General features: G+C 38.0%; 2 protein-coding genes across 4 annotated transcripts in view; one reads left to right on the top strand and one right to left on the bottom strand.

Annotated features, from left to right (window-relative positions):
* The first annotated feature begins 5,154 nt into the window (after window positions 1-5,154).
* On the top strand, window positions 5,155-24,795 carry LOC146476398 (protein FAM91A1-like). Its single transcript, XM_085114559.1, has 24 exons — window positions 5,155-5,337; window positions 5,696-5,780; window positions 6,250-6,320; window positions 6,907-7,045; window positions 7,898-7,965; window positions 8,834-8,950; window positions 9,621-9,711; window positions 10,829-10,891; window positions 11,704-11,810; window positions 11,915-11,953; window positions 13,266-13,381; window positions 14,773-14,903; window positions 15,569-15,660; window positions 16,174-16,260; window positions 16,893-17,025; window positions 17,141-17,213; window positions 18,124-18,322; window positions 18,552-18,665; window positions 19,405-19,468; window positions 20,535-20,971; window positions 21,950-21,981; window positions 22,085-22,154; window positions 22,248-23,264; window positions 23,356-24,795. The coding sequence occupies exons 1-23, from the start codon at window positions 5,251-5,253 to the stop codon at window positions 22,389-22,391; spliced, it is 2,559 nt and encodes an 852-aa protein (XP_084970685.1). The 5' UTR covers window positions 5,155-5,250; the 3' UTR covers window positions 22,392-23,264; window positions 23,356-24,795.
* The window catches only part of LOC146476396 (uncharacterized), a 27,664-nt gene continuing 25,731 nt past the window's right edge, over window positions 23,522-25,454 (bottom strand). For all 3 annotated transcript variants that reach the window (XM_085114555.1, XM_085114556.1, XM_085114558.1), the window contains one exon: window positions 23,522-25,383. In XM_085114555.1, coding sequence (XP_084970681.1) covers window positions 25,270-25,383 — 114 coding nt within the window. In that variant the 3' untranslated portion in view covers window positions 23,522-25,269. The remainder of the gene's footprint in view (window positions 25,384-25,454) is intronic.

Genomic DNA, 25,454 nt, shown 5'->3' with positions numbered 1-25,454 from the left:
GTATGTAGTGTATCGAGCCCCTTTCTACGGAAACCCAACCTCTACTACCTTTAAAAAATATGTCTCGAACTTTTATAGTGTCACCATTCCTCGAGTGCAGTTCAAAGCTCAGAAGACATTTTTCTGGTGGGCGTAAAACGAAATCGATTTTCATTTTACGCCCACTTTTTGGGCCCGCGGAAACTAACGAGAAAACTGGGCATGAAAGATTACAAGAAAAGGGACTGGAAATGAATTAAGACATAAATGTTGAACTCTGGAGAGTACAAGTTTGTACGGCTCGTTTCAATACGGACAGCTGCTTATACAGAGGGTAATCAAGTGCAATCAAGGTATGCAAAAAGCAACCAATCAAAAAACTTGTAAATAGAAAATTGTGCATGTGTTTACATAGACTGATGCAGACACTTGAGGGAGTTCGGGTACCCCTTTGCCTTGCATAAACTTTCAAATTCTCCCAAACTCCCTCAAATGCTGTTTGTAGTTGAATGTGTGTTCCTTTAACCTTGTTAATCACATTCACATTCTCTTACTTGTGATTCTTTAAGCTCAACCACTTGCCTAAATTGTTAACACTTTCCAGAATTTTGCTGATTTTTTGCAATGTTACTTGCAAGATCATGCTTTCTTTTCTGTACCTTTGGTCGTTTCCTGACACGAAAATTATCTAAGACTAAACCGATCAAATTCATCACTGTCATTGCCCTCATCCTCAGCCTTTCTTGTAAATGGTTTTGGAGGTCAGTCTGCTCGAGTTTTCTTCATCCTTCAGGAAATCCCCTTTCTTCTCTGGCCTGTTACTGTAGATTGCACCTAGCTTTCTTCTTTTTTCCAATCCTTTTTTTTTTTTGGTTGTAGTCTGGAATCTGTTAATGTGACGGCTTGCAAAAGTATGTAGCGCAGACGCAATTCGAGGTATCACGCTACAGGTACTCCCTTCTTTGAGTTTTTCATACCTTGAAACAAACTAGCTGACTCCCACAATAAAATTTTCATCCCCACTCTTTAATTTTGAAACAATGTCATTGCACACTTCATAGACCTTTGTCTAAAGACCTTCTGCTATGGGGTGGATTGGATGCATTTCATCAATACTGTCAACTTGACTGCTGTTGTCTGTAATGTCTGTTGGGCCTAGTGATGGTGTGGTTAAATCTAATGAACATTGGGGTCAAGCACTGATTGTCCATTGAAGCAGACTCCATTTTGAGTTGCTTCCTCTTCCACATTTTTCTGGTGTACACCGTCTGCCTGCTAATAACTAACAAAGTAATTAATGCTGGCTGTTATTCTGATCTTGTTTCTAACTTGTCACCCCCCAATTTTATTGCATCGCTTGCAAGATGAAGTGAATCCTGTGCTCTGATTGGTTACTCGCCTGATCAAGATGGAGCCATCTTGCCCACTTAGGATTACCTGTTACCCGTTTACTCATGGATGCATATAATAAATCTTTTTATGGCCAAGCTTAGGTCAAGATGGCAGGATATTGGCCTTGTTCTATTGTTGGCAAAATTATTGATCGTCCTGTCCCTAAATTGTACCGATGCCCCCCCCCCCCCCCCCCAAGCCCCTCACCCCCTACACACACGCACATCTTTTTAGGCTGGGATCCCTCCTAAAGGCTAATCTCTTTTGTTTCACGATTATTTTGAAGGACGTAAAAAGAAGATAAGCCTCTTGCCCAAGAGCTTCGTTATGTGATACACAAGAAACCTGCAAAAAAATGTAAAAGTAAGAAACTGTATGTATGGCTTTAACATACCACTTCATCATTCATACAGAACCACCTCTGGTCCACCTTGCAGTAGCTATAATGGTGGCCACATTTGCACTTAGTACCACTATGTACAACAACACTTTGCAACTCGTACATATTGCTGTTCTATGTAAGCAAAAAATTATAGTATAAACAATTAGAGAAGGCATAATCTTAACTATTTCTATAGTTGTGTACCCTTTCTTAGATAAACATTTTTAAAAATGGTAATACAGTGGAACCTCTCAAATACTGGTAAAGGCAACCTCCTATTTAATGTCAGGAAAAGTGGTTGGCTAAAAGAAGTGGTCACTGTCAGAGAGCCTGCAGACTGTAATGTTGTTAATTCTAACCTGAATCAATTTCTATAAATGGGGATGGATATGGCAAGTGGAAGTTGTGGGAAACATGAACAGAAGGCAAGTGTTTCATCAGCTAGTGGCCTGTTTCAGGTTATCCCAAAACTTTCACAAATGTTACCATGGAAATAAGGAAAGTATGAATTTATACATCTTTTCTATAGAGTTACAGTTAAACAACCAACCAAAATAAATACAAGGGAGTATTTCTTTCAAGCTGTTGGTAGGACTGCTGTAAATTATTGGTCAGTGGTGTTGCACATGAGAACGAGTGTGAGTTGTGTGTAAAAAACATGGCCGACAGCCTGAATAAAGTATGATCGTTGTGTTAGCCAAGTTGTTCCTGTTCATACCTGTATCAGCTGGTCAACAAAGCTAAGTGGACTATTTCATCACTTCACCTTTTTGAATGTCAACCCAGTTTATTTGTAGAGATCAAAATTACTACAATCAAACTTCCCATAAGTGAACACCTCCCATAAGCGGACACCTTTGGGACCAAGCACATGTGTCTGCTTTTGAGAGGTGTCCACTTACGGGAGCTGTGCATTGGCGGAGGGTCAACTATAATACTAGTATTCTTAAAATAAAGCTATATACCGGTAATGATAGTACAGACAATAATTAGGGTATGTCACTACTTACAGCTTTTTCTAACAAAATTATATTTTACTTTCTTATTATATCAAAAATAATTATACCTTTGATGGCTCATTCAATAGTAAGTAGTCAAACCATGCAGGGTATATCAATTTCTTCCTCAATTTGTTAATTCCTGTTCTCTCAAATCTGCAATATATTATTGCAAATATTAGGGAAAAAAGGGTCCCTTGTCAGTCTTTAGAGTTCAGGTATTAAATACAAGAAGCTAAGACAAAAATCTCCACAAAATTATGTAACTTTCAAAACCAATTCTTCGAAATAAACCTACCTTTTTAAATGGAATGTGAGGACTTTGGGCCATTTACCAACAAATTGGTCTTTCTCAGCCCTGGTCAGCTCATTACACCTGTGTACAACCGTGAAGCACAATAGGTATTGTGGGCACACGCAAACACAATCTAATATGATCTCTGTGAGACATATTGCAAATTCATGACTTCCTAACCTTTCGCAGAAGCATCGATTGTCCCCATCAAGAATTTTGGTCATATTTGTACAAACAGTAACTACATTTTAATATTAACAATTTATTCAATTTTCTTATTTACAAAAACGTTTCCTATCATGGCCTCTTAACCATCACCATACATAGTCAAATGGAATTATCTTTTCTTATTATAAAATAGGGGTCCTCCCAATCACTGGTTGAAGCATTTGATAATATACAGACAAAAATTCTTGATGATTGACACAAATCCTTTATGCATAGCCCATCATTGTTGATTACTGTGCTTTGCTATAACATGCCAAATCCGAAATTGAAATCACTGCCGACAGTTGCATTTTTCGCTACCGTCAATGACTGCACTGGAAGCTTTAGAAACAAAGTAACAGGATCAATAGGTGACGCTCGTGCAGTGCATGGTGATTGGTGGATTTTGATCCACTTTGTTTGATTGATGGCAGGAAAAAATGCAACCATCTGCTCATGCAGTGTTTTGTATTTCAGATTCCACCTGTTATTGAAAAGTGCAAGTTAACTGTTACATCTACCTGTATGTCGATACTGTTATTTAACATGGTGATTGTTCTGCTGCTGACATGTTGGCACATTGTACACTTTACTGAAGTGGAGAATAAAATAGCATATTTGGAGATATTGACTTTGTTTATCTGTGCAAAATTACTACTGTCACATACCTCATGCAAACATGGGCACTATTATTTTTGTTTGTTATAGTAACTAGAATACTTCTCAATGGGAAGCCTACTACTAGTTAGCCCACTAGGGGTCAAATCCTCCACCCTGCCACTATCTGGACTTTTCTTCCATAGTCTCAAATTCAACTACTCTACAGTTTGTAAATAGCCTTCATTGGTCAGCATCCCGCCAGTTGGTTATAACATGGTGCTGGAAAGTCATTAGGGGCAGCCATGATTCACATTTGTGGCATTAATTTATTCATTTATTGTTATTATTTTTTTGATCATTATTTTTTATTTTTGTATTATTTTAATAATTGCATGTATACAAACCTGTACTGGTTAGCTCTCCTCCAATTTCTTCATGGAAGTGAGAGGCACCACTAAAAACAGACCACCAGCCTTAAGTGGAAGTGTATCATTACTCTATAAAGTATTGGTTTAAGCATGTTTTATGTCTAGCTGTATAAGGTACAGCTTTACTGACACTCACTTGTCAACTGATAACGCCATGTCCAATCGATCGCACAGAAAACTAGTGTAAACAGAGAAATAGACGAATTTTCCACGAGTGTGACAAATTACCGCGAAATGAAAACAATTTTGCCGCCAAAACTTACATATCTCTTAGTTACCAGCTTCCCAACGAACGATCGCACTTTTTTCATGCCCAGTTTCTTCGTTAGTTTCCGCGGGCCCAAAAAGTGGGCGTAAAATGAAAATCGATTTCGTTTTACGCCCACCAGAAAAATGTCTTCTGAGCTTTGAACTGTTCTCAAGGAATGGTGACACTATAAAAGTTCGAGACATATTTTTTAAAGGTAGTAGAGGTTGGGTTAGCCGTAGAAAGGGGCTCGATACACTAAAGACTATAAAAATATTCGGAGGCGATTTGAGAAGTATTCTTCACAAGGTTATCCGCACTTTAATTGATCTCAGCTTATTAAAGTTACATTTCGCTAATGATGTCTGGTGTCTCAGTGTAAAAACAGGTAAGAACAACGTCTTGAGAAGCCGTGGAAACACGCGAAAGCGATCGCGAATTTACCGGAAGTAATGTTGTGTTACTCTACTTGACTTGCTAGTTACCAGTCTATCACGGTAACTGTCCGCCATCTTGAAGTGGGCGTAAAAAAAAAAATTGCCCACCCCGGAGAGTAAAGAAACGAACATTGCGAGCCCACCATACATAAGCCCGATCAGCGGTGAACTTCAAAAGTAGTGGACACGGCACACTAAATGAGGAGAAAAGGTAAAATGTGAGGATGGAAGGCAGAGAATTTTCGTCTCATACTTGGGTATTTTATAGCTGTTTTAGACGATGAAATGGCTAGATCTACCCTCAGTGCAGATCTCGAGTTCCACATCCTCCACAATTATCCCTGGGCAAAGCTTCCGTCCGGTATAAAACAGGTAAAATGTTGTTTATATTTACGGTCTTTTAGACGTGGTCAGATCAAAATGGATGTTTCTAATCTTTCACGATACATCTTTGTGTTAATATTTTGTCCCTCACGAGTACTTAAGTTCAAATTTGAGAGAATCATGTTGACTGAAAATGAAACTCCATTAGAAACGAGCACTCAACAGCTTTCAATACTTGAAACTCTAGGACTTCAGAACCACTTTTCGAGACACAGTGACTTCTGAATCTTAAATTGCAGGAAGTTATAAATGTGGGTTCCTTCAAAGCTAAATTTGACTTATTGTCAGGAAAATTTTCCATTATTCAAAAGCGAATGACTGTTCTCCAATTTGATGTTTTTCTTAGTCATTGTGTAACAGCCAAAAGGAGTGGGAGAAATGTGTTTTCGATTACAGCGTACGAAATCAACTGCGTTATCGTGGAAATATAGGTAAGGTCGAAACTTTCACTTGTAGTGTTAACTTCCTCATAGGAAACGATACCAGAAGGTTAATATATTAGAGTATTTTTGTCGCCGATTATGTTATCCTTAACGAAGTTACAAAGCCGTCTGTATAGATATTATCCGCAAGTTAAAGCAGGTTTAAAGCCATCTTTCCGGTTATATATTATTCTGAAATGAGCTATAAATGGTTAATTATTTATATTGTGTCACTGTTTAAACATGGAAGGTGTAATTGATCAAGTCAAAAGCTAACAGGTGTGAAAATATTATTATTGTGCTTTGAATGGTATTAGAATATTTTTCCCTAGCTTATTGTATAACATGATAGGACAATATATTTTTTGTTGCACCTTTAATTGGAAGTTGCAGAGACTCCACAACGCCATTTTTACTGCATATGTAATCAAGGCATATCGTTTGTAAGGCTGCAATTATCACTTGGTCCTTTTCACAGTGCGGCAAGTCCGAAGGGATGAGAGAAAGTACTATGAAGATTTGCTACAGTACAGTAAACAGCACCTTATGGTGAGTCTGGCCTAGCTACATAGATAAGACTCTTAGATCCATTGGGGGAGGGGGAGGGGGGTTATCCACAGCTTTTTATTGGAAGGGGTATGCTGCCCAGTTTCCAAATCTTGACCACACAATCAGACCAAAATATGTAATTTTCCAATACGCATTTTCAGACCAAAATGGTTAAAATCTAGAAAGGTTGATATATAGATAGAGAGATAGATGGTTAGATAAATAGTTTATTTAAAAAATTTCATGGCAGCCAAAGGGTGAATTGCATAATTTAGACCTTGACGTAACTTTTAGACCTTGACATGACTTTCATTGTGTGCCATATTTCTTTGGACTAAGCACCCTCCCTTGAATAAGCACTTGATCTCTTATGTGGTACTTATGTAAAGAGTATCAAAGTAAAAAATTTGCCTCCTCCAAAACAATGCTGCCTTCTGAGTAAGCACTACCTCAACAATATGAAAAACAAAAAACAAAATAGGTGCTGCAGCACTTTTTGGAGTAAAGATTGTAATAGTTTGTTTGTAAAAACAGTAAAATGTTATTGGGGTCAATCTTAATAAATCTAATTGCACTTTTTTGCCAGCTGTTCCCATACCATCTGTCAGATGTGATAGTCAAAGGCTTGAGGATCACTCCATTCTCATATTACTGCAGCATTATGGAGAATATCATGTCGAATGAAAGGAGTTATGACTCATTGCCTAACTTCACTGCAGCTGACTGTGAGTTCAGATTTCTCTTGAAGTTCTGATTCCCTAATTTTAAGGAAGCATTGAGAGCCAGAGCCAATAACAGTTAGCATAATGAACATCAGGCCCCATTTGTTCAAAGAGCGCATGACTTTAGTCAGCAGATAAGTTGCTAATCAGCAGATAGAATGTGTTGGTTGGAGTACATTTTATCCGCTGAATAATGATTTATCCAACTGTTAGTGTTATCTGAGCTTTGAACAATTGTGGCCAGATCTGAAAGTCAATGGTTTGGGCACAAGCATCTATATTGTACCAGCTTTTGAAACCTCCCACATGCATTGTCTGTTGTAGTCTTAAAGAGTTGTCCATCTTCAAGAGGTGATCTCTAGTCATCTTTCTCCATGAGTAATCTGCAACCAACTAATAAAGAGATGAGAGAGATGTTTGTCATAGAGAATTGTCTGGGAAATGTTTTCCTTAGAGTTTCCACTATAGGAAAACTTGTGCCTGTCTTTAAAAACCATTTAGTGTTAATTCCCCGTACTGACCGCCATGTATTCCTTTTAATGTTAGTTCTGAGAATTTGCTGTCTGCTTGATAATGTATTGACAATGTAACAAGAAATTATATATTCATCACTCTTGGGAGTGGTTGCTTGTTTTAGAGGCAGGTGCCTGTCTTACAGGGGTGTCCATGTTCTTACTGTGTCCTCTTATATAAAAAAAGATGCCCACCATAGCTGGGTACCCATGTAAAAGAGGTATCCATCTCAGAGGTGCTTGTCTTTGCCAGTAATGTCAGCTTAGAGAGTTGCAGACCATTAAATTTGGAAGTTGAATTTGTTATGATTACAGAACCAATGAATTTATTTTCTTTAAACAGGTTTACGATTGTTGGCAATCGGTAGAAATCAGTACATTGAATTGATGAACACGTGCAGATCATCCAAGGTACATAATATAATGTACATGTACATGCTGACATACATACATGTATATAGGCCATTTTCACAATGGCATCATTTGCTACAACTACCAGAATCCTTGAGTTTGTTGTTTTCTCTTGCAAATTAGGAATACAGTAAACACCTGCATAAAAGAACAAGTGGATTAAGAACCTCCAGGCTGAAATTCGTCATTTTAGACACCTGTTATATAAGAACCTTACAATGAATATATGAAGACTTATTCATGCTGACCTTGAAAAAAGTAGGTTCTTAAATGTGGGTGTTTACTGCACTGTTATCTAAACGTCACGGGATTACAAAATTTAAATAAGAAAGGAAAAACGAAGAGAATTCTGGTAGTTGTAGTAACGTGACATCATTGTGAAAATTCAATTCAATTCAATTTAATTCAATTCAATTTATTAAAGCACATTTTTCACGAAGGTAAGGCAAGAATGCACTAGCCCGCAAATAGCATAGGCTAATCTAGGCGGGTAGTGCAGTTGATTAGTATATATTTACAGAATATAATTTAAAGATATACCAATAATTAATGTGTAATAAGTTAAGTAAAAAATAATGACTGTCTAAATTAAAATTAAGAAAGTTTCATATTAGCTAATCATACCACTGATATTTGAAGTTTTTAATCAGAGTGTTGACGTCAACATAAATATCCTCTTGATCAAGAAGTTTTAGTAATCTGGTCTGAAGGCATTTCTTAAAGGAGGCTTTAGTTTTTGCACGGAAAGATTCCGGTAATTCATTCCAGATTTTACAAGTAATGTCTGATAATTTTTTTTCCATTTAATATTTTGTTTTTATTTTCAATATTATTACTGATTCATCATGCGATGGTTTTTGCCTTGTAGAAATTCTTCAGAAAGAAGCCTGTCAGAGATCTCCTGCCTAATAAGCCTGCAATGTTGAAGGTGCTAGAACCGTGGTGGATGGTGCAGATTGGTTATGTGACAGAAGACGACATCAGGGTAAGCTTTGAGGCCTTGTTGTCAGAGATGTTACTAAGAGTTCCAGGGATACCTGCAAATTTCACTGTCTAAAAGAGATCTTATCACCAGCTGAAATTCTAACAGAACACAAATACTTGATTGAGGCTAATATTAAAGATGCACAGTCCAGAAGAGCTGGCTGGGTTTATTAATGAGCAATTTACGGAGGTTTTTGTTCTTGGTAGTTCCTTTGCCCAGGAGAAATTCTCATACATGTATAATAGTGGCTGGGATGATTGTTGAAAATTTTGGAAGGAACCCCTGAAAGATACTAGAATCTGGTTTTGTGGACATCACTTGAAGGAAAACTCAGGAGGCTGTATGTACTGTATCCTTTATACTAATATGTGTGACCCAGTTTAAAAAATAATCATCGCGGTAAATATTCGCATGAGTGAAATAAAATTGACTTGACTTGACTTGGAGTATCAAGCTTTAAGCAGTCTTTCAGGCTCCAGAAAAATATAAACATATCGCAGCAAAAATTTCCTCAACTCTAAATGTTAAATTGTGTACCAGCAGAACATAATATATTTTATTCATTATCAATAATTTTTATTATTGTATAATAAGCTCCTACTCTCAGTAGTTTAAGAAAACAGATACCAAGTATCAAACTCTCAACTGATTGAATGATATTTTGATTCAGATGTGCTCCAATGCTGAGCATCAGGCCATTGATGCTGTTATTGACAAAGGACCTGTAAAAGCTGGAGCCATGGACCTCAAAGTTGTACAAGGTAACCATATTCACATAGTTGCAGTGATGGAAAGTTTATTTTGAATAGTTATGTATTGCATTGTTCTTGTTAGGAGCCGGCAACCAGTTATTTTTACCTTCTATTCACAATTCACTATTGTGAAAATTATTGAAACCGCATTCAAAATTCATCATATTTTGAACACACTTGTCCTTGTGTTAGGAATTTCCTTAATTTCGGTAACATAAATAAATAAATAAATAAATGTAAAACCATCCAGCAGATAATATCACGTTGAAATCCATTGCCTGTAAAGATATCACTCTTGGTTTGAACGTTTTCTTTCGTCGAAGACAATGCTGATTTCAAGCTCCTCCATTTCCTGCGGCCATCTTGCTCCCATGATTCCGTGGGAGACATTAGTGAACTTATGCAACAGGACAGCTGAGGGAAGGGGACGGTGAAGTATCGTTGTGTGACCAACATAACATCTTAGTACCTTCACATTTTTAGCTGATTTTCGACTAAAACTAGTGTTCTCTTATCTGTGACAAACTGAAAACCACGAGCGATAGGAATGTTACAATCTAGAGTCATGAATACTTGGCCGTCACGTTGGTCACACAAGCACAATTTGCCGCCCCACCACATCAGTGGTCCTGTTGCGTAAACTCACTATTAACAAGATGGCGTCCTCCTACTATTGCAATGGACTATGTGTTGTTGGATTGATAGGGTATAATGGCATAATGTTTTTTTAAGGGTTTGATCGAAAAAGGGCATCCAGTTTCACTGTACTTTGGCCCAAAAACTGGTTATTGTGTTAACTAGAAACATAATTCCTTCTTTATTTTGTGAGATAAAGGCTTAAACTTGACAAATTAACATATGAATTTGAGCCTTAAAATTACAAAATAAATATAGAACCATGTTTCTGACATGAAAACCAGTCTGCATGTGAAAATAGTGCTCATTTGAAGGAAATTGGATTCTAAGGCCAAATTATCACTTGCTCCCTTTTTTCAGTACTGCCGTGTCCATAATGAAGAGAATGAAGAGGACGGTGCAAGTCGGAGTTTTACACTTTAGTATGTAAAAAATATAGTAAAGGTCACAGTGCCCAACAATTGATTCGTTCAACTATTTGTCATGGCAGGTTTGTACACTAAGGGCCTTATTTACATAGAAGTCCCAATCGCTGATGATGACTATATAGTAGGTAAGCAAACTCTTTGAAAATTAGAAAAATAGGATTATGATGGAAAATAATTTTTCCTACTTTAAAGTAAAACATGTATGTGTGTCCTTTCACATCATATTTTATTATCATACCAAGGTACCAAAAGCAGTTGGATATGTTGTACATGTAGCTACTAGCTTTGTGTACCCTTGGAGAGTGGGGACAGTTAGTCGTCTAACGTTTTAATAGGGGTGTGCCACCTGGTTGTCGAAACATTGGTCCTATTTTAGACCTAAATTATATATTTAAATTTTTGATACACATTTCTGAACCCAGCCTGTAAATTCCATGCTAAAACCCATACCATTGTTCTGGACTTCAGACCAAACTGGTTAAGACTCACACCCATTTTCAGGCCAAAATGGGGCATCACGTACCAATACAGCTTATGTAAGAGGGTAACCCCCCTTCCTCCTCCCCCCCTCCCACCCCCCATCAGCTTGCCTCTGGAGTTTATTTGTCTTTGACTCAAAGCACACTAAAAAAAACATTGGGATGAGTTGGACCATCAGAAAAAAAAATTATCAAGATGTATAAGGTTATTTCTGATTGTATATAGTACCTGTTTTATTGCCTTGTTGTAATTTTCCATTATTTTCATTATATATTGCATTGTTGTAATTAGCTGTAAATTAGCAAATTTAGTTATAAGTAGTATTGTTGTAAATTAGTTCTGAAAAACCCACATGGGAGAAACTCATAATTGTGTTGTATTGTCAGTGATGATTTGGTATTTTTCAAAAAATCCAGGTCTAGTCAACTAAAAGTTTGTCTTTTTTTCTTTTTGACAGTTCCTCCCTTAGAGAATTTTGTAATGAACAGAGTTTTAGGAGATTATTTTGAAACTCTGATGTACAAGATATTTGTTTCAATAGATGAGCACACTAACATCGCTGAGGTAAGCTGGTAATTTTAATGTAAGTATTTCTGGTACCCATTTTTGTTCAACATACTTTTTCTGTCATTGTCAAAAATGTATTTTCATGTCTGTTTCATTTTCAGCTTGCAAATGTTTTACAAATTGATTTACAGCTGGTAAAGGTAAGACCCATGATTTTTATGAAATGTTTTAATTTTTCCTCTCTTGCCTCTAGCAACACAATTTGCTTTGACACTGTAGTAATAACATTTTTGATACTTAATTGTGTCAATAACAAAATGCTTGAATATGATTGGTTCTTAACAGCCCATATTTATAGCTTAATTTTGCTATGTAACTCCAAAACTGTCCGATTTGACCTGTCCGATTACTAGAAACTTGTAATCAGACAGGTCAAATCGGACAGTTAAAGAGCCAATGAAAATCAAGTAGCAAATGCCACTAGCCAATGAAATTTCACTACATGGCACATGATAACCAATCAAAATCAATGAAAAAATTGTGACCAGGTAAGCTGTCCAACTTCAACTGGAAAAGAAAAATGGAGGAAACTAACTGGTCCAGTGACTTTTATTCAGACATGCAGTCGGGCTTCCACATCCAAAGTTGAAACCAGTCATTTTTTTGCTTTGGAATCTATTTCTTACGTTAATAAATATTCCAAGACTGAGATTCTTGCATTTTGTTATTGGCACAATTAACCCTTTCACTCCCATGGGAAATGTCGTATTTTTGTAAAACGGCAACTGTGAACCCCTACACTAACTGTAATACACCAATTAAAAGGTTTTATCTGGGGCATTGTATAAATCATTTGTGCTAAGACAAAGGAAGTAACGGAAGAGAATGAAAAGTGTTTAAAACAAGAAAATATAAACCTTAAAATACATCTCACTTCTCGTATACACTGGGTATACCCCTAAACTATAGCTTAATTTGCAGATCTCAGCACATAGTTGGTTGTCAAATGGTGACTTGGTCTTAAAAGTGTTAGAGGAAAAAGTTACAAAAAATGGAGGGGTGGTTAATCATGTCTTATGTAGGAGGGGGTAAGATTGTATGCTTCCATTGTGCAGATCTCTCCAAGATCTGTTTGGTGTCCAAATTTGATACAAATTGACCCAATATTGGGCACGTAATGACTTTTTGTGCCATATGGCACTCTTGGGAGTGAGAGGGTTAATTGGTAATAGGACTTCATGTCATACAATTCAAGGGTAATCAGGCTCTTAATTTAGATTTGAAATTACTTGCCTGATTACTTCTTGAATTGTAAATTGTACTCCACTCAGTCCAGACCTATTACCATTACTAAAAAAAATGTATTATTAATTAATAATAAAAATATTGAAGGGTTGGTTGAAAACTTAGAAAACTATATGCTAAGTGGATTGCTCCACAATAGTTTTGTGGATATTTTAGGGGTAGTAATTAAAAATTATTTTGATCAGGTCATTACCTTTCCTTTTACAGAATGCTGTTTCAGTTTATATTAGACTGGGCTTTGCCCACAAGAAGGGAGTTGAGATGGATGATTCCAAACTGCACCACTCCTGGATAGAAAAAGTGAACAGTTTAACCAGTAAAAGGTTATTACTCTATTCACATCATGTTACTGTGACTGATCCCCATTGTGTAGGTTCAGAAGATATCCATACCTTTCCGCTCCCACAGAAGGGATTGGAGATTCCAGGAGGGTGGGGAGGAGGGGACCGCAAAGGATAAAACTTTTATAGGAAAGTATAACACTAAATTTCCAAAGGGGTAGGGAGGTTTAGAAGAAATCCCCCCCCCCCCACTATGTAGGTGGTATGGATTTTTCAGGAACTACACATTGTGTAGTACTATAAGTTATAATTTGAAAATCTTAGTTTGATTTATTTGATCAACAATTTTGAAAATGTGTGAATTATTATTTGAAAATCTTAGTTTGATTTATTTGATCAACAATTTTAAAAATGTCCAACATTTTCAGAACCTGTGTAATAATTTAAAAAATATTATTTGCAGATGTCTTGTAGTACTGTACTTGACACACAAACTTTTAGTTATATACTAGTTGCCAGTCACAGAGATGGCTGGAAGCAGAGACCCTCAGGAGGGCCTTGGAAGGCAATCATGACTAAAATCTGCAATCCTGGCCAAAATGTAGGGGCAGAGGCCTCAGTGGGGCTGATCTACACATGATTTCACTGCTCCCTGATCCTTACAGTGTTGATGAGCAAAGATGAATTTATGCGTGTGGTATCTTCAAGTGTTAGAGCTCAACATTGAACTGGGTGTGGGGAATTACGTTAATGAGTGACTTCAGGAAAGGTGTTAATCATGTTGAGAGAAGTTAAGTGGAAACAAATTTCAAAAGTGCCAAGTATCCCTAACTCAATTGGCCAGGTCCCAGTTGTTCAAAGAGCAGATAACTTTATCCAGTGGATAAGGTGCTATCCAGCGGATAAAATGTACTCCAACCAAAGCTTATGGCAAGTTTTTCACACAATCCCATACTTAAATTAGACAGACGCTTCTACTTTATACACAAATTATACGGATTATGGGGAAATTCTTGCACACTTTCATTCGCCGCATAGTGACCTATCCAGTGGATAAAATTATCCGCTCTTTGAACAACTGGGGCCAGGATGGTAGATGGTTAGTTCTTTAAATCTAGACAGATTTAAAGAATTGAGCTTTTTGAGTTTTATTGTCTGGGCACATTCAACTCAAGGTAACAGGTAGCATCGAAAACAGTAATGGGGTTCAAGGAATGAATAACAGGGAATCTCTAAAATGGGGGAAGTGTTTTTAGTGATATCCCCAGAGATGTTGCTTTTGGTACACCAATCTTTGATTTGAAAACACAAGACAAGCCTCTGGATCATTTTATACTTGTTACTTGTACTGGTCTTCAAGTTTTGAGAAAAGTGGGAAGCGGTAGACCTATGTAAATATGTTTCTTTAGTTTATTTTGTTTTTCTTTCCTTAGATATGGGAGCAGAGAAAACCTGTTGACTCTAGATCTTAATAACCTCCCTGAGAAGGCCAATTCAGTGATTTCATCAGACAGTCCAGCAAATGAATCTCAAGAAACAAATGGAGAATTACCTAGTACACCAGGTATAACACAAAGCAGCTTCTCACCACGTCATCTTTGGGGAATTTTTTTTGCAAAGTTACCCAACTTGGTCAAAAATAGTTAGGATTTTGGACTAGCATCTGATCCAGACAGGTGTGGTCAGTAATATGGCTGGTCACTTTCATGCTGGGTATCCTGTGATAGACAAGCATGCCACTTCATGTCAGGGGCTTTTTTGTTCAGTTCCCGAGGAAGGTTTGTATTGCAAACCGAAATATCGGGCAAAAATTTGTTTTTTAAAACAAATGTATTTCAGTTATTCTAGCCTTTGTTGTTTATTCTATCAAGCTCGTCATCTCCGCTGTTGGGATCAGTCTGCTGTCAGTATTTTGTATTTGAAATACATGTAATTTGCTGATCCAGGTCTATGAGTGATCTGGCACCACTCATCGGTTTGTTGCTGTGATGGACTAGCATCCCATCCAGAGGGGGGGGGGGGAGGGGAGGGGAGAGTAATGCATTGTCACTTCATGCTGGGGTAGTAGTATTACTCCAAGACTGTTCTTGCTGGGTGTCATGTGATGGACCATCCAGGAGTGAGTAGCAATACTCCTATGTCCTTTTCCAATGAGCCATTTGGATCATGAAATCCTTTGGATTAGATACTGGCACAACTCATTTCTGCTGTTGTATAATTTTTTTGTAGCTGAAAGTTTTTCTGGAGGAACAACTAAAAGAATTGCATTCCTTTTTGACTCTACGCTAACGGCATTTCTTATGATGGGCAATCTGTCACCGGTAAGATTGATTGAAGTTGATGAAACACACTTTCTCGTGTTTGAAATATTACTTTGAAAACTCATTAATAATTCATAAGGCATTGACCTATCAAATGGTCAATAAAACATCACGTGCAGTGATTTTAAAACCTTCTTTCTTATTAGTATGCGGTGTTTATTGTATTTCTCGTTTGCTAATTTCCAGTGTTCTCAAAAGCATCATTGTTATGATTTCTCTTGATACACGCTTTTCCAGGAATGTTTTTGAAGCCGTTCAAACCTCTTCAATAGCCACAGCTGCCTACGGTATCACTGTAGGCTGAGCCTGTAAATAGCAAGATAGTCTTTATCTTCTTCCACTTGTGTTGCAAGATGCAGTTGAGTGCAATTAATATTCCGAGAGCCCAAACACTAAAATATGGGTAACAAATTAAACAATGTTTTATCCTTATGGTAACAAATACTGGTTCTTTGTTTAGGCTGCTATGTCAAGTCCACTCTGAAGGATGTAATTTGCACTTTTTCGTTTTAGGGTTTGAAAAGCCATGCAGTCACGATGTTTGAAGTTGGAAAGCTGACAGATGAATCTCTGGACAGCTTTCTTGGCGAACTTGAAAAGGTGGGTTTTGTTGAAGCAGAAGAAAAATCCATTCATGAAGCGACAAGAAGTCACATTAGCCTGCCAGTATTGAACAAACGATGCTGCCGTTTTTTTTTTTTTTTTTTTTACTTTAGGTATGCACCTATTTACTTCTTTAATTATTTGTTTATTTATCAATCTATCTATTTATTCATTCATCATTTACTTATTTGTTCACGTTTTTGTCGCTCAATCACTTATTTTTTTTATTTTTTATTTTTTTTAAATAAGGTTTTTCTAATTAGATGAATAATTTAATTATGTACATACAGACTAGTTTTTTAAAATTAATTTAACCGTTTAGTCCTATTACTAATTAGGTTAGAGTGTTTTTTAAATTCAATTGGGTCTTATTATTGTAAAGATATTAAAGATTTTAGTTTAAACTTAAACCTCCTGGTATAGTTTTTACTATTTTAGAAGTACTTCTATTAAAGATTAAAGATTAAAGACAACTCAACTCAACTGTGATATTTCTGCACCTTTTGATGGCATTTGCTAGCGAGTAGCAGATTGTCTTCCTAACCTTTTAACTTCCCAACAAAAAAACAAACCCTTACACATAGGCTACATAGTAAATAACTATTATAATATTTTGATTTTATGTGAAGGTGGACAGCGTGGCAGAGGGAGAAGCACAGAGGTACTTCGACCATGCGATCACCCTGAGGGACACGATCTTGTTCTTAAGGTACAACAGGGACCTTGGTGTGGAGCCTGATCAGGTGCCTGCTAAGGGCTTAGGTAAGTGATTAGTTTATGGTCCTGTGTCCAAGCTCCTCGTTCGAAGAACTGATGAGTTTAGCAAGGTTTCTGTTTGGTGGAGCTTCATAGTTTATGTTTCTATTTTTCTTCACAGATCTGTTGCGATGTGAAAGTCTTAACAGTTTAGATTCTGCTGCTTGTGGCCGAGTTCTACAGAAGAACTACAGGTGACTGATACATCTTGACCATGATTTAACAGGAACCCCCCCCCCCCCCCCCCCACTTTTGAAATCCCAGGGGAAATCAGAGGCTTACTTGTTCGGTTTCCGGTTCTGTCCAAAGTCTCTTATTGCCTCAATACCAAAGACGATCCTTCCCCTCTCGCTAGAGAAAAACCTATGGTGCCCGTCCCAAGTTAGGGAAACAGAAAGTTGTTTGAGAGAGCGAGAGTGGTGTGAAATTTCATGTTTTTAAAATAAAACTGAAGTCGTATGGCTCCAGAGCTTTTGCTGTTTCGGCCCCAGAACTCTGGAACAAACTACCTATCGACATCCGTTCTTGTGAGAATTTAAATCTTTTTAAACGTAAACTTAAGACTCATCTTTTTTCGAATTATTTTAAACAGATATGATTTTTTAAAACTTTGTAAAGCGCTTAGAACAGATCTGGATAAGCGCTATATATTAAGTAGTTATTATTATTATTATTATTATTATTATTATTATTATTATTATTATTATTATTATTATTATTATTATTATTATTATCATCATCATTATTATAAACATACCAATGACTAACTTATCGGTACTAGCAGAGTTTCTGTTTACTAAATGCTGGCCACCTAATAATGTCTATTTTTAAAAACCTTGAATGTTACTTTTTTCCCTTCAATTTAGTTCCTGTATAGTTTGAATACATTGAACTGAAAAGTTTGAGGTAGAATAATCGTGAAACAGTTCCTATAACGTGACTGAATTTATTTTTCAAGTGACGTTTTTGCCCTTATGGTTGCTTGTGGTCTCTATTGGGTTTCAAGGTGACCGAGTTAGGGAAACAGAGCTCAGTTCGAGATAATAGTGTATCATGTTAGTCAAATTCAAGCTTCTTGAAATTCTGGTATTCTGTATGTTTCAGTCTACTGGTATCCATGGCCCCCTTGAGTCACGAGATTCGTCCAGTGACGAGTTGTTGCCCGCCACACTTTGGTCCAGCGGTACCCGAGGTGAACTCAGTGTGGTTTAAGCTCTTCATTTATGATCAAGTGAAAAGTGGTCCACCGTCGCTTCTTTTGGTGAAAGGCACTCGGCTGAGATGGCTACCCAAGATTTTTGAGGTAACTGAAAGCAGTTTTGAACACAGAACAAGGTGTCTAATGGCTTGAAAGTTTAGATGATTGTGAAGCGTTTTTACTTGCGTGTTTCTATGGGCCAATTTACTTAGAGCATTCACATGACTCAGCGTTAAACTGGAGAAAAACGCATGCGTGTGGATGATAGCTAAGGTATGAGAAAATCGTGAAGTACTGAACGTTTCATTTATGTTAAATAAATATTATTTTTTAGAACTATGAAAGATTGATGATAACGACATGGGGTCATGACCCAGGAATTGTTCCAGTGTCAAACGTGTTACTGGCGCTAAACGACGCACTGTCTCACTCTGCAGTACTGGTACAGGTGAGCCGACACAGAGATTTGGTTGAAAGCATGGAGAGTCAGTAACTCTACATGGTTTTTTAAATGTCGTTTGTTACAAAACCAAACCAGCCGATAGTAGCGCTGCATACAAGGGTTTATTTTATTTTATTTTATTTTTTACCAATAAACGCTTGATGCAAAACTTGCAGCGAGCGGCAACTGAGCGCGGGAAAAGATGTAACGGACGGCAAGCGCGGGAAAAGATGTAACGGGTGACAAGCGCGGGAAGAGATGTAACGGGCGGCAAGCTCGGGAAGAGATGTAACGGGCGGCAAGCGCGGGAAGAGATTTAACGGGCGGCAAGCGCGGGAAAAGATGTAACAGGCGGCAATCGCGGGAAGAGATGTAACGGGCGGCAAGCGCGGGAAAAGATGTAACGGGCGGCAAGCGCGGGAGACATATTCAACGGTCGATAAGCGCGGGAAAACGTGAGTGAGCGGAAACACATAACGGACGGTAAACGCGGGAAAGTTTGTAGCGGCGAAGAGAAGGGCCGCGGGCCAAACTGTGGAAACTACTATTGGCTTTAGCGGGAGTGTCATGGAGTCGTGCTTTCAATACAAATTTACAAACTTCCATGGTGAACTTTGCAGCTGACAGAGTCGCTTGCGTAGTCTCTCTTTTCTTTAACAATAATTTTGTCAACTGTCAAGGAGGACGTTGTAGTTTTTCATTATATTTCAGTACTGCTTGCATTCGTTTTTATTTTTTAACACAGGCTCATGGAGTATATACCGAGGGTGACGTGGTGTATGTACCATTCCCTCTTGACTGTAAATACGGTGAGTGAAGAGAATTATGAAAAGCAAGGGTGAAAAGAGGAAACAAGGCTGCCATTGATAGATGTATTTTTTTCAGTCAGCAACACACAGGCATACTCCAAGCAAGGGCTGCAAACTTGAGTTGGGTTGTTCTTTGTTTTATTCTGATGTTGCTCAACACAATTCCTTTACTTGCATCTTGTGTTGCAACGAAATTATCACACCTCGTAAGACGAGGGAGTCTTGTATTTTACTCTAAACTGATTTCAATTTTGAAGGCAAGGGTGAAAAGGGGAAACAAGGCTGCCATTGATAGATGTATTTTTTTCAGTCAGCACCACACCGGCATACTCCAAGCAAGGTCTGCAAACTTGAGTTGGGTTATTCTTTGTTTTATTCTGATGTTGCTCAACACAATTTCTTCACTTGCATCCTGTGTTGCAACGAAGTTTTCACGCCTCGTAAGACGAAGGAGTCTTGTATTTTACTCTTAACTTTTTCCAATTTTGGATAAGCTTTTGCATTTTCTAGAAAAACGTCGACACTTCAAATCCACTTCAGCTCGGTACCTCGCTTACCAAAACGTTTTCGATAATCTTTGGTGTTTCTCGGAAATATTAAGGGGCTATTTCATGGAGGGAGAAAGATCCTAGCACTAGGAAGATCCAAGAAGGCGGATCAACCTGGCGCCATATGTTTTCTGTATTCAGTTTACATTGCAAAAAGTTGTCCTTGGACCTCGCGCTAGGGTCTTCCTAGCTGAGAGATAGGAAGATCCTAGCACCGTATAAACTACCTTCGCTGGGAAGGTCCTAGTACTAGGAACAAAAAAGAGCAAACAGCGGTAGCCGGGCGCTCAACTGCTATAAAGGCAGACAATTTTTCCCTCTTTTCCTTCTCCACTTGGTAACCACCCCGACCGAAATTTCTGCATGTAAACTAAACGAAAAGTTGGTTCGCCTTCTAGGATCTTCCTTATGCTAGGATATTCCTAATGCTAGGATCTTCCTTCCTCCATGTATAGAGCACCTAAGAACATCTCTGGAAATGTTCGGCACAATTTAATTATCGCTAATTAACTCAACAGGCCAGCCGTTCTCCGAAGACAACATGGAAGCACACCCCACCATTCAGAAACTCACAAAATGCCTTGACCTCGAGCACACTTGTGGTTTCATATCCATGCTTAAACCTTCGGTCAGCAAGCAAGCTGGGAACGCACGCCGAAGAACCATCTCGGCAAACTTCGGGATGCCGTCCCCTACCATAAACGATCCTCGGTCGCTGTCGCCGCTAATCGTCATCAACGATGCGGACAGTAGCGCAGACTCGGCAAGCGACGAACAGAACGAAGAAGACGGAGCCGAGCCGATGTCGTGTAGCTCTGTTGATGATATGGTAATGGTCGGCAAGGAGAAGAAGGGGGACAAGGAAGATGATAGCGCTGATAGATGGCTGCCGTTGGATCTCTGTTATGGTTTGCCGTTGTTTGATGGCGACTTGAGCAAACAGGTGTATCAGAAGGTACGCAGATTTGTGTGGAAGTTTCTCTGAGTTTACTCTTGCTGTTGTGGTGTAACTCTAAGTTTCTGTCTTGGGAAACACTACGTCTACTATTCTGCAGTTTTATAGGTCGTCACGCAATGCCAACAAATTTCGTGACATTTCGTGACAACCATATATGTGTTGGTTTTAAAGACTCCTCGACGGGGCAAACTAGAGTTGGCAGCTCTTGCTGGCCAAACTCCTAACAAACGATAATGTCAGTCGTAAATCAAAATGAAGAAACGTTCTTAACTCGACTGACTAGAAGAAAAGAAAAAAGGCACCTGGGACTGGGTTCGAATGTCGTTTTGAGGTCTCAGATTTTTTTTCTGCGTTATTAAACTTGAGAACGCTTCTTCATTCACTTTATTTCATCCCGCAAGTCGCCATTCTCCCTATCATATTTTTAAACACTGTTACAGAAGTGTGAACCTGGCGTTTTCATTACAAACTTCAGGCTATCGTTTAAAAGTCCAGTTCGATTGCAATAATTTTCCATAATCTACTCTCTGGTGTTAAAATTAAACCACGTGTTTTATAGATGTCTACATGTCAATTACTAGTTTGCCGGCAAACACTGCAAATCGATGTTGAAAAGAATTGATGAGAATAGAGACACTTTACGATACGATACTTTATTTAACGCTCTGCTACCTGCAGTCTTGACATTCCCACACGCCACACGCCATCAGCATGCGATCACGAATGTGCCTTTAGAAACAGAAAACCTGTGAGCTAGATTGACCGTGACAGCGAAAAGAGTTTAAAGTTCATTGCTCAGTGATCTTCACTTTCGTCAATTGCTTAGCCTAAACTACTCAACAGCACACAGCAATTAATTTTGCTAATGTTCTTTAGTCCTCCGACCAGTTTCGTCTTATCATAAGACTTCCACAGGAGTTTCAGTTAGCTCACAGGAACCTTAATTTCGTTTTAATAAATAATTTTTCTCTGTAGATCTCTTCCAAGGGATTATGCCACGGTGACAGGTAACTGACAATTTCTTTTCTTGATTTTGTGAGTACATTTTTAATCAATATTTAACCAGTAATACTAAATACCTTTTTTATTTTAACTTTTCTTCCTCTCTAGCTTAAAGTTGCTCGTTCACTCCAGCCGAAAACTTACACTACGGCTATTGGATTTTATATCTAAACACCAGGTAGGAATTTAGTGACTTGTTCCTAGTTTTCAGTCTGAGTAGTGTATCGCGTTTGTGTGTGTGTGCTAAGCCTGTGACTTTATCTCCCCGCAGGATACCACTCTCTTTCAAGAATCAGCCAGTGATTTAAACTCATTCTCGTCTCAGGGGCTCGGCTCTTCTGCCTCCGTTATCCCATACCCGACACGTAACCTCTGTTTCTTCAACGGCACGCTAGAGGTCTGGGACGGCAGGTGACACAGACTGATAACGTAATGTAACTAATGGTAACGCGACTATTACGCTGGGAAGTCTTTAGCTTATTCAGCGGTCTTTGAACTGTGGACTCCAGGGCCCGGTTGTTCGAAAGCCGATTAACGCTAATCCACGATTAAAAGTTAACCGAGGTTTTTATCTCGCTCGTTTAAAACGGTTTGAAAGGCTAATTTTAAGCTAACGGTTAAGAAAAGTCTAAGGCAAAACTGAGGGACAAAAATATTTTGGGAGAATCTTTATTGATTTTAATTAAACTCGCGCAAAGTTCACTTTAATCCAGGATTAGCTTAATCGGGCTTTGAACAACTGGGCCCACGGCCGGGTTGTTCGAAAGCCGATTAACGCTAATTCACAATTGGATTTTAATCGAGGCTTTCAGCTCGCTCGTTAAAAATGGTTTTAAAGGGAAATTTCGAGCTAGAGGTAAAGAAAGGTCTAGGTAAAAATTTGAGGGTCAAAAATCTTTTGGAAGAATCTTTATCGATTAGCAATTAAACTCGAGTCAAAGTTTGCGTCAATCCAGGATTATCTTAAACGGGCTTTGAACAACTGGGCCCAGGAGAGCTGCGAGGAGTTACCCAGATCTTCTCACTCTCTTCTTAGAGACGAAGAAGAACTGAGTAGATTGACAAGATCTGGGAGCAATACTAACTGAATTATTCTGAAGTTATGAGAAAGACTTGTTTCTATTTCCGAGAGGCCGCATTTGAATCCCATTTCATTCATTGTCGCATGTTACTTGTTTTTTGCGGTACATCAGTTGCGCATTTGTACTGACATGGGAAATGAATTAAGGCATCTTAATTGTTTTCAGTTCAATGAAGTTTTTCAGGTTGGATTGAATTTCAATGCGATGTATGACTGAATTTAGCCTCCCACGCAGGCGATTTTAGGGGACTCGTATTACCTCCTCCCCACGATTCCCCTAAAAACGACTGCGTGGGAGGCTAGACTCAATTCGGCATAAGAAATTAACTGATACCAGAATCACTGAAGACCTATTAAATCGTTAGGAAATGATCGCTTCAGTTTTCGTATTTGTTGAGGACAGCTGTTTAGAAAACTGTTTTAAAATCTTGTACTGTAATGAGATTTTTTTAAACGACAACAACAACTACAGCAACAAAAATCAGCTTTAAGTGTTGGACTTTTAAACGGACTTAAAAAGGTTATTTGCATGCCTGATATAAATTCGTTTCTTCGTGCTTGGAGTTGAGGAGAATCTGTTTTAAAAGCAAAATTGTTACAGTTAGACACCATGACGAACTATGTTGACATTAAACATACAGTCGAACTCCACATAATGGCCATACTTAGACAAGATTCACTGGCCTTTGACGCGGAAACTTCAGTAAAGATTTCAGCGTTTGGTTAAGAAAAGCCAGCATGGAACGACAAAACACAATTCGAGAGGTTGTCGCTAGAAGTGGCCCGACTGTAGTTTTCTCATTCCAATGAAAGTCATATTTTAAACTTTTATGCTTCGAAATAGAGTTGTTAGATGAGCCCATGCGCGTTGAGTTTGCTTTGAGTTGGGTTTTCCGAGCGACTTCTCCTTGTGGGATGTATACATTACAACAATAACCTTTATTTTAATTGAGCACTGTAGAAGCCTCATCTACTTGGAACAGATAAAAATCCAAGCATAACTTCGCGCCATATAAAGGTTGTTGTGTTTATTATCCGTCAGATATTTTCGCTGAAAGCCGCGTCTAAAATGTTGATCTTTTTTTCGTTGAGAAGCATGCTCATGTCTTTTGATTTACAACAGCAAAACACTTTTCCATCTACAAGTTTTCAAATAATCTTTCATCGCATCAAAGCGGGTCTGGCCCAGCGAGTTTAGTGTGAAAACAGGTGGAAATCACTTGTGGAATATCATCAGATGTATACTGAGTCACGTGAACCATTTCGACCAATCGCAGGCAACGGAAAAATTTTGATGGATAATAAAAACTGATAGCTTACTATCAGGAACCAATCAGCTCGCGCGCACGCTCATTATATAACCCATCGCTTGTGTTCAAAGGCCAGTTCTCGACATATTGTAGCGGTTTTTACGGCTTTCAGCATTTTCCCGCCATAATATGACGCAGTCGATATAACGTCCAGTAGTTTCCAGCCAACACTGGGGATGGGTAAAAATATTTATCAAAACCAGACCTGTGGAATACCATGCTAATATCATACCATTGACTCGATACTGAAAACGGATACAAATCCTTCCCAAACAAAATAAAAATTTTAAGATTGTGGTTATTATAATGAAAATTTATGTAAATAAGCTAGTAATTTATTTTTACTCTTGGAATACAACCATACCATTTCGAAGTAAGAGCCTGTATTCGTTTAAAAACATTTAATAAAAATTCTTGGATTTGTTGTATTTTATGTATGACTCGTTAATCTCAACGATCTCATTTTTTATTGTGGAAATCTGTCTTTGTTTCTACATATCTCAAAACTATCCCCATACAATACATAAAATAATATTCGTTGTTCTTGAATACTTTTCATCAAAGCTCCAAAAACGTCTTTACTATTAAAAATTTTCTGTCGGGAATTGTGGTTTTAAAAGACCGCAAATGCTATTGTTTTGAAATAGTTTCTGAATTATTCTTTTAGAGGAATTTTGATTCCCATTTAATAATCTTAAAATGTTCTCAAAAAGTTAACTTCTAATGTGAGGTCAATGAAAATGATGTACTCCGAATATGTTTCTAAAAATATACGTCTCAAATTTTTGGTGGTCTCCAGAAAACAATTCGTTTGAGAGGATTACTCTATCTCGTTATTTGGCTTCACTAATTATTGGTTTTGAGAGTAAAAAAATATCCCTTTAATCACTGTAACGTATTTGTCAGGTTTCTCTGGGTATTCGCTGTTGAAATTCTTGCACGTCTCGTCTATTTACAGTCGTCTCATCCAAGACTCCGTTCAGATGCTCTTCCAACCAGACACTCGCATCTTTCTTCTACAAATTTGAAACAAGATGAATCGATCAGTTTATGAGACACTTCTTTAATGACCTTCGAACTAACAAGT

This window comes from Pavona decussata, unplaced genomic scaffold, assembly GCF_977016875.1.
Source record: "Pavona decussata unplaced genomic scaffold, jaPavDecu1.1 SCAFFOLD_77, whole genome shotgun sequence".
Lineage (NCBI taxonomy): Eukaryota > Metazoa > Cnidaria > Anthozoa > Scleractinia > Agariciidae > Pavona > Pavona decussata.
This window is presented reverse-complemented; position numbering and strand designations above follow the sequence as displayed.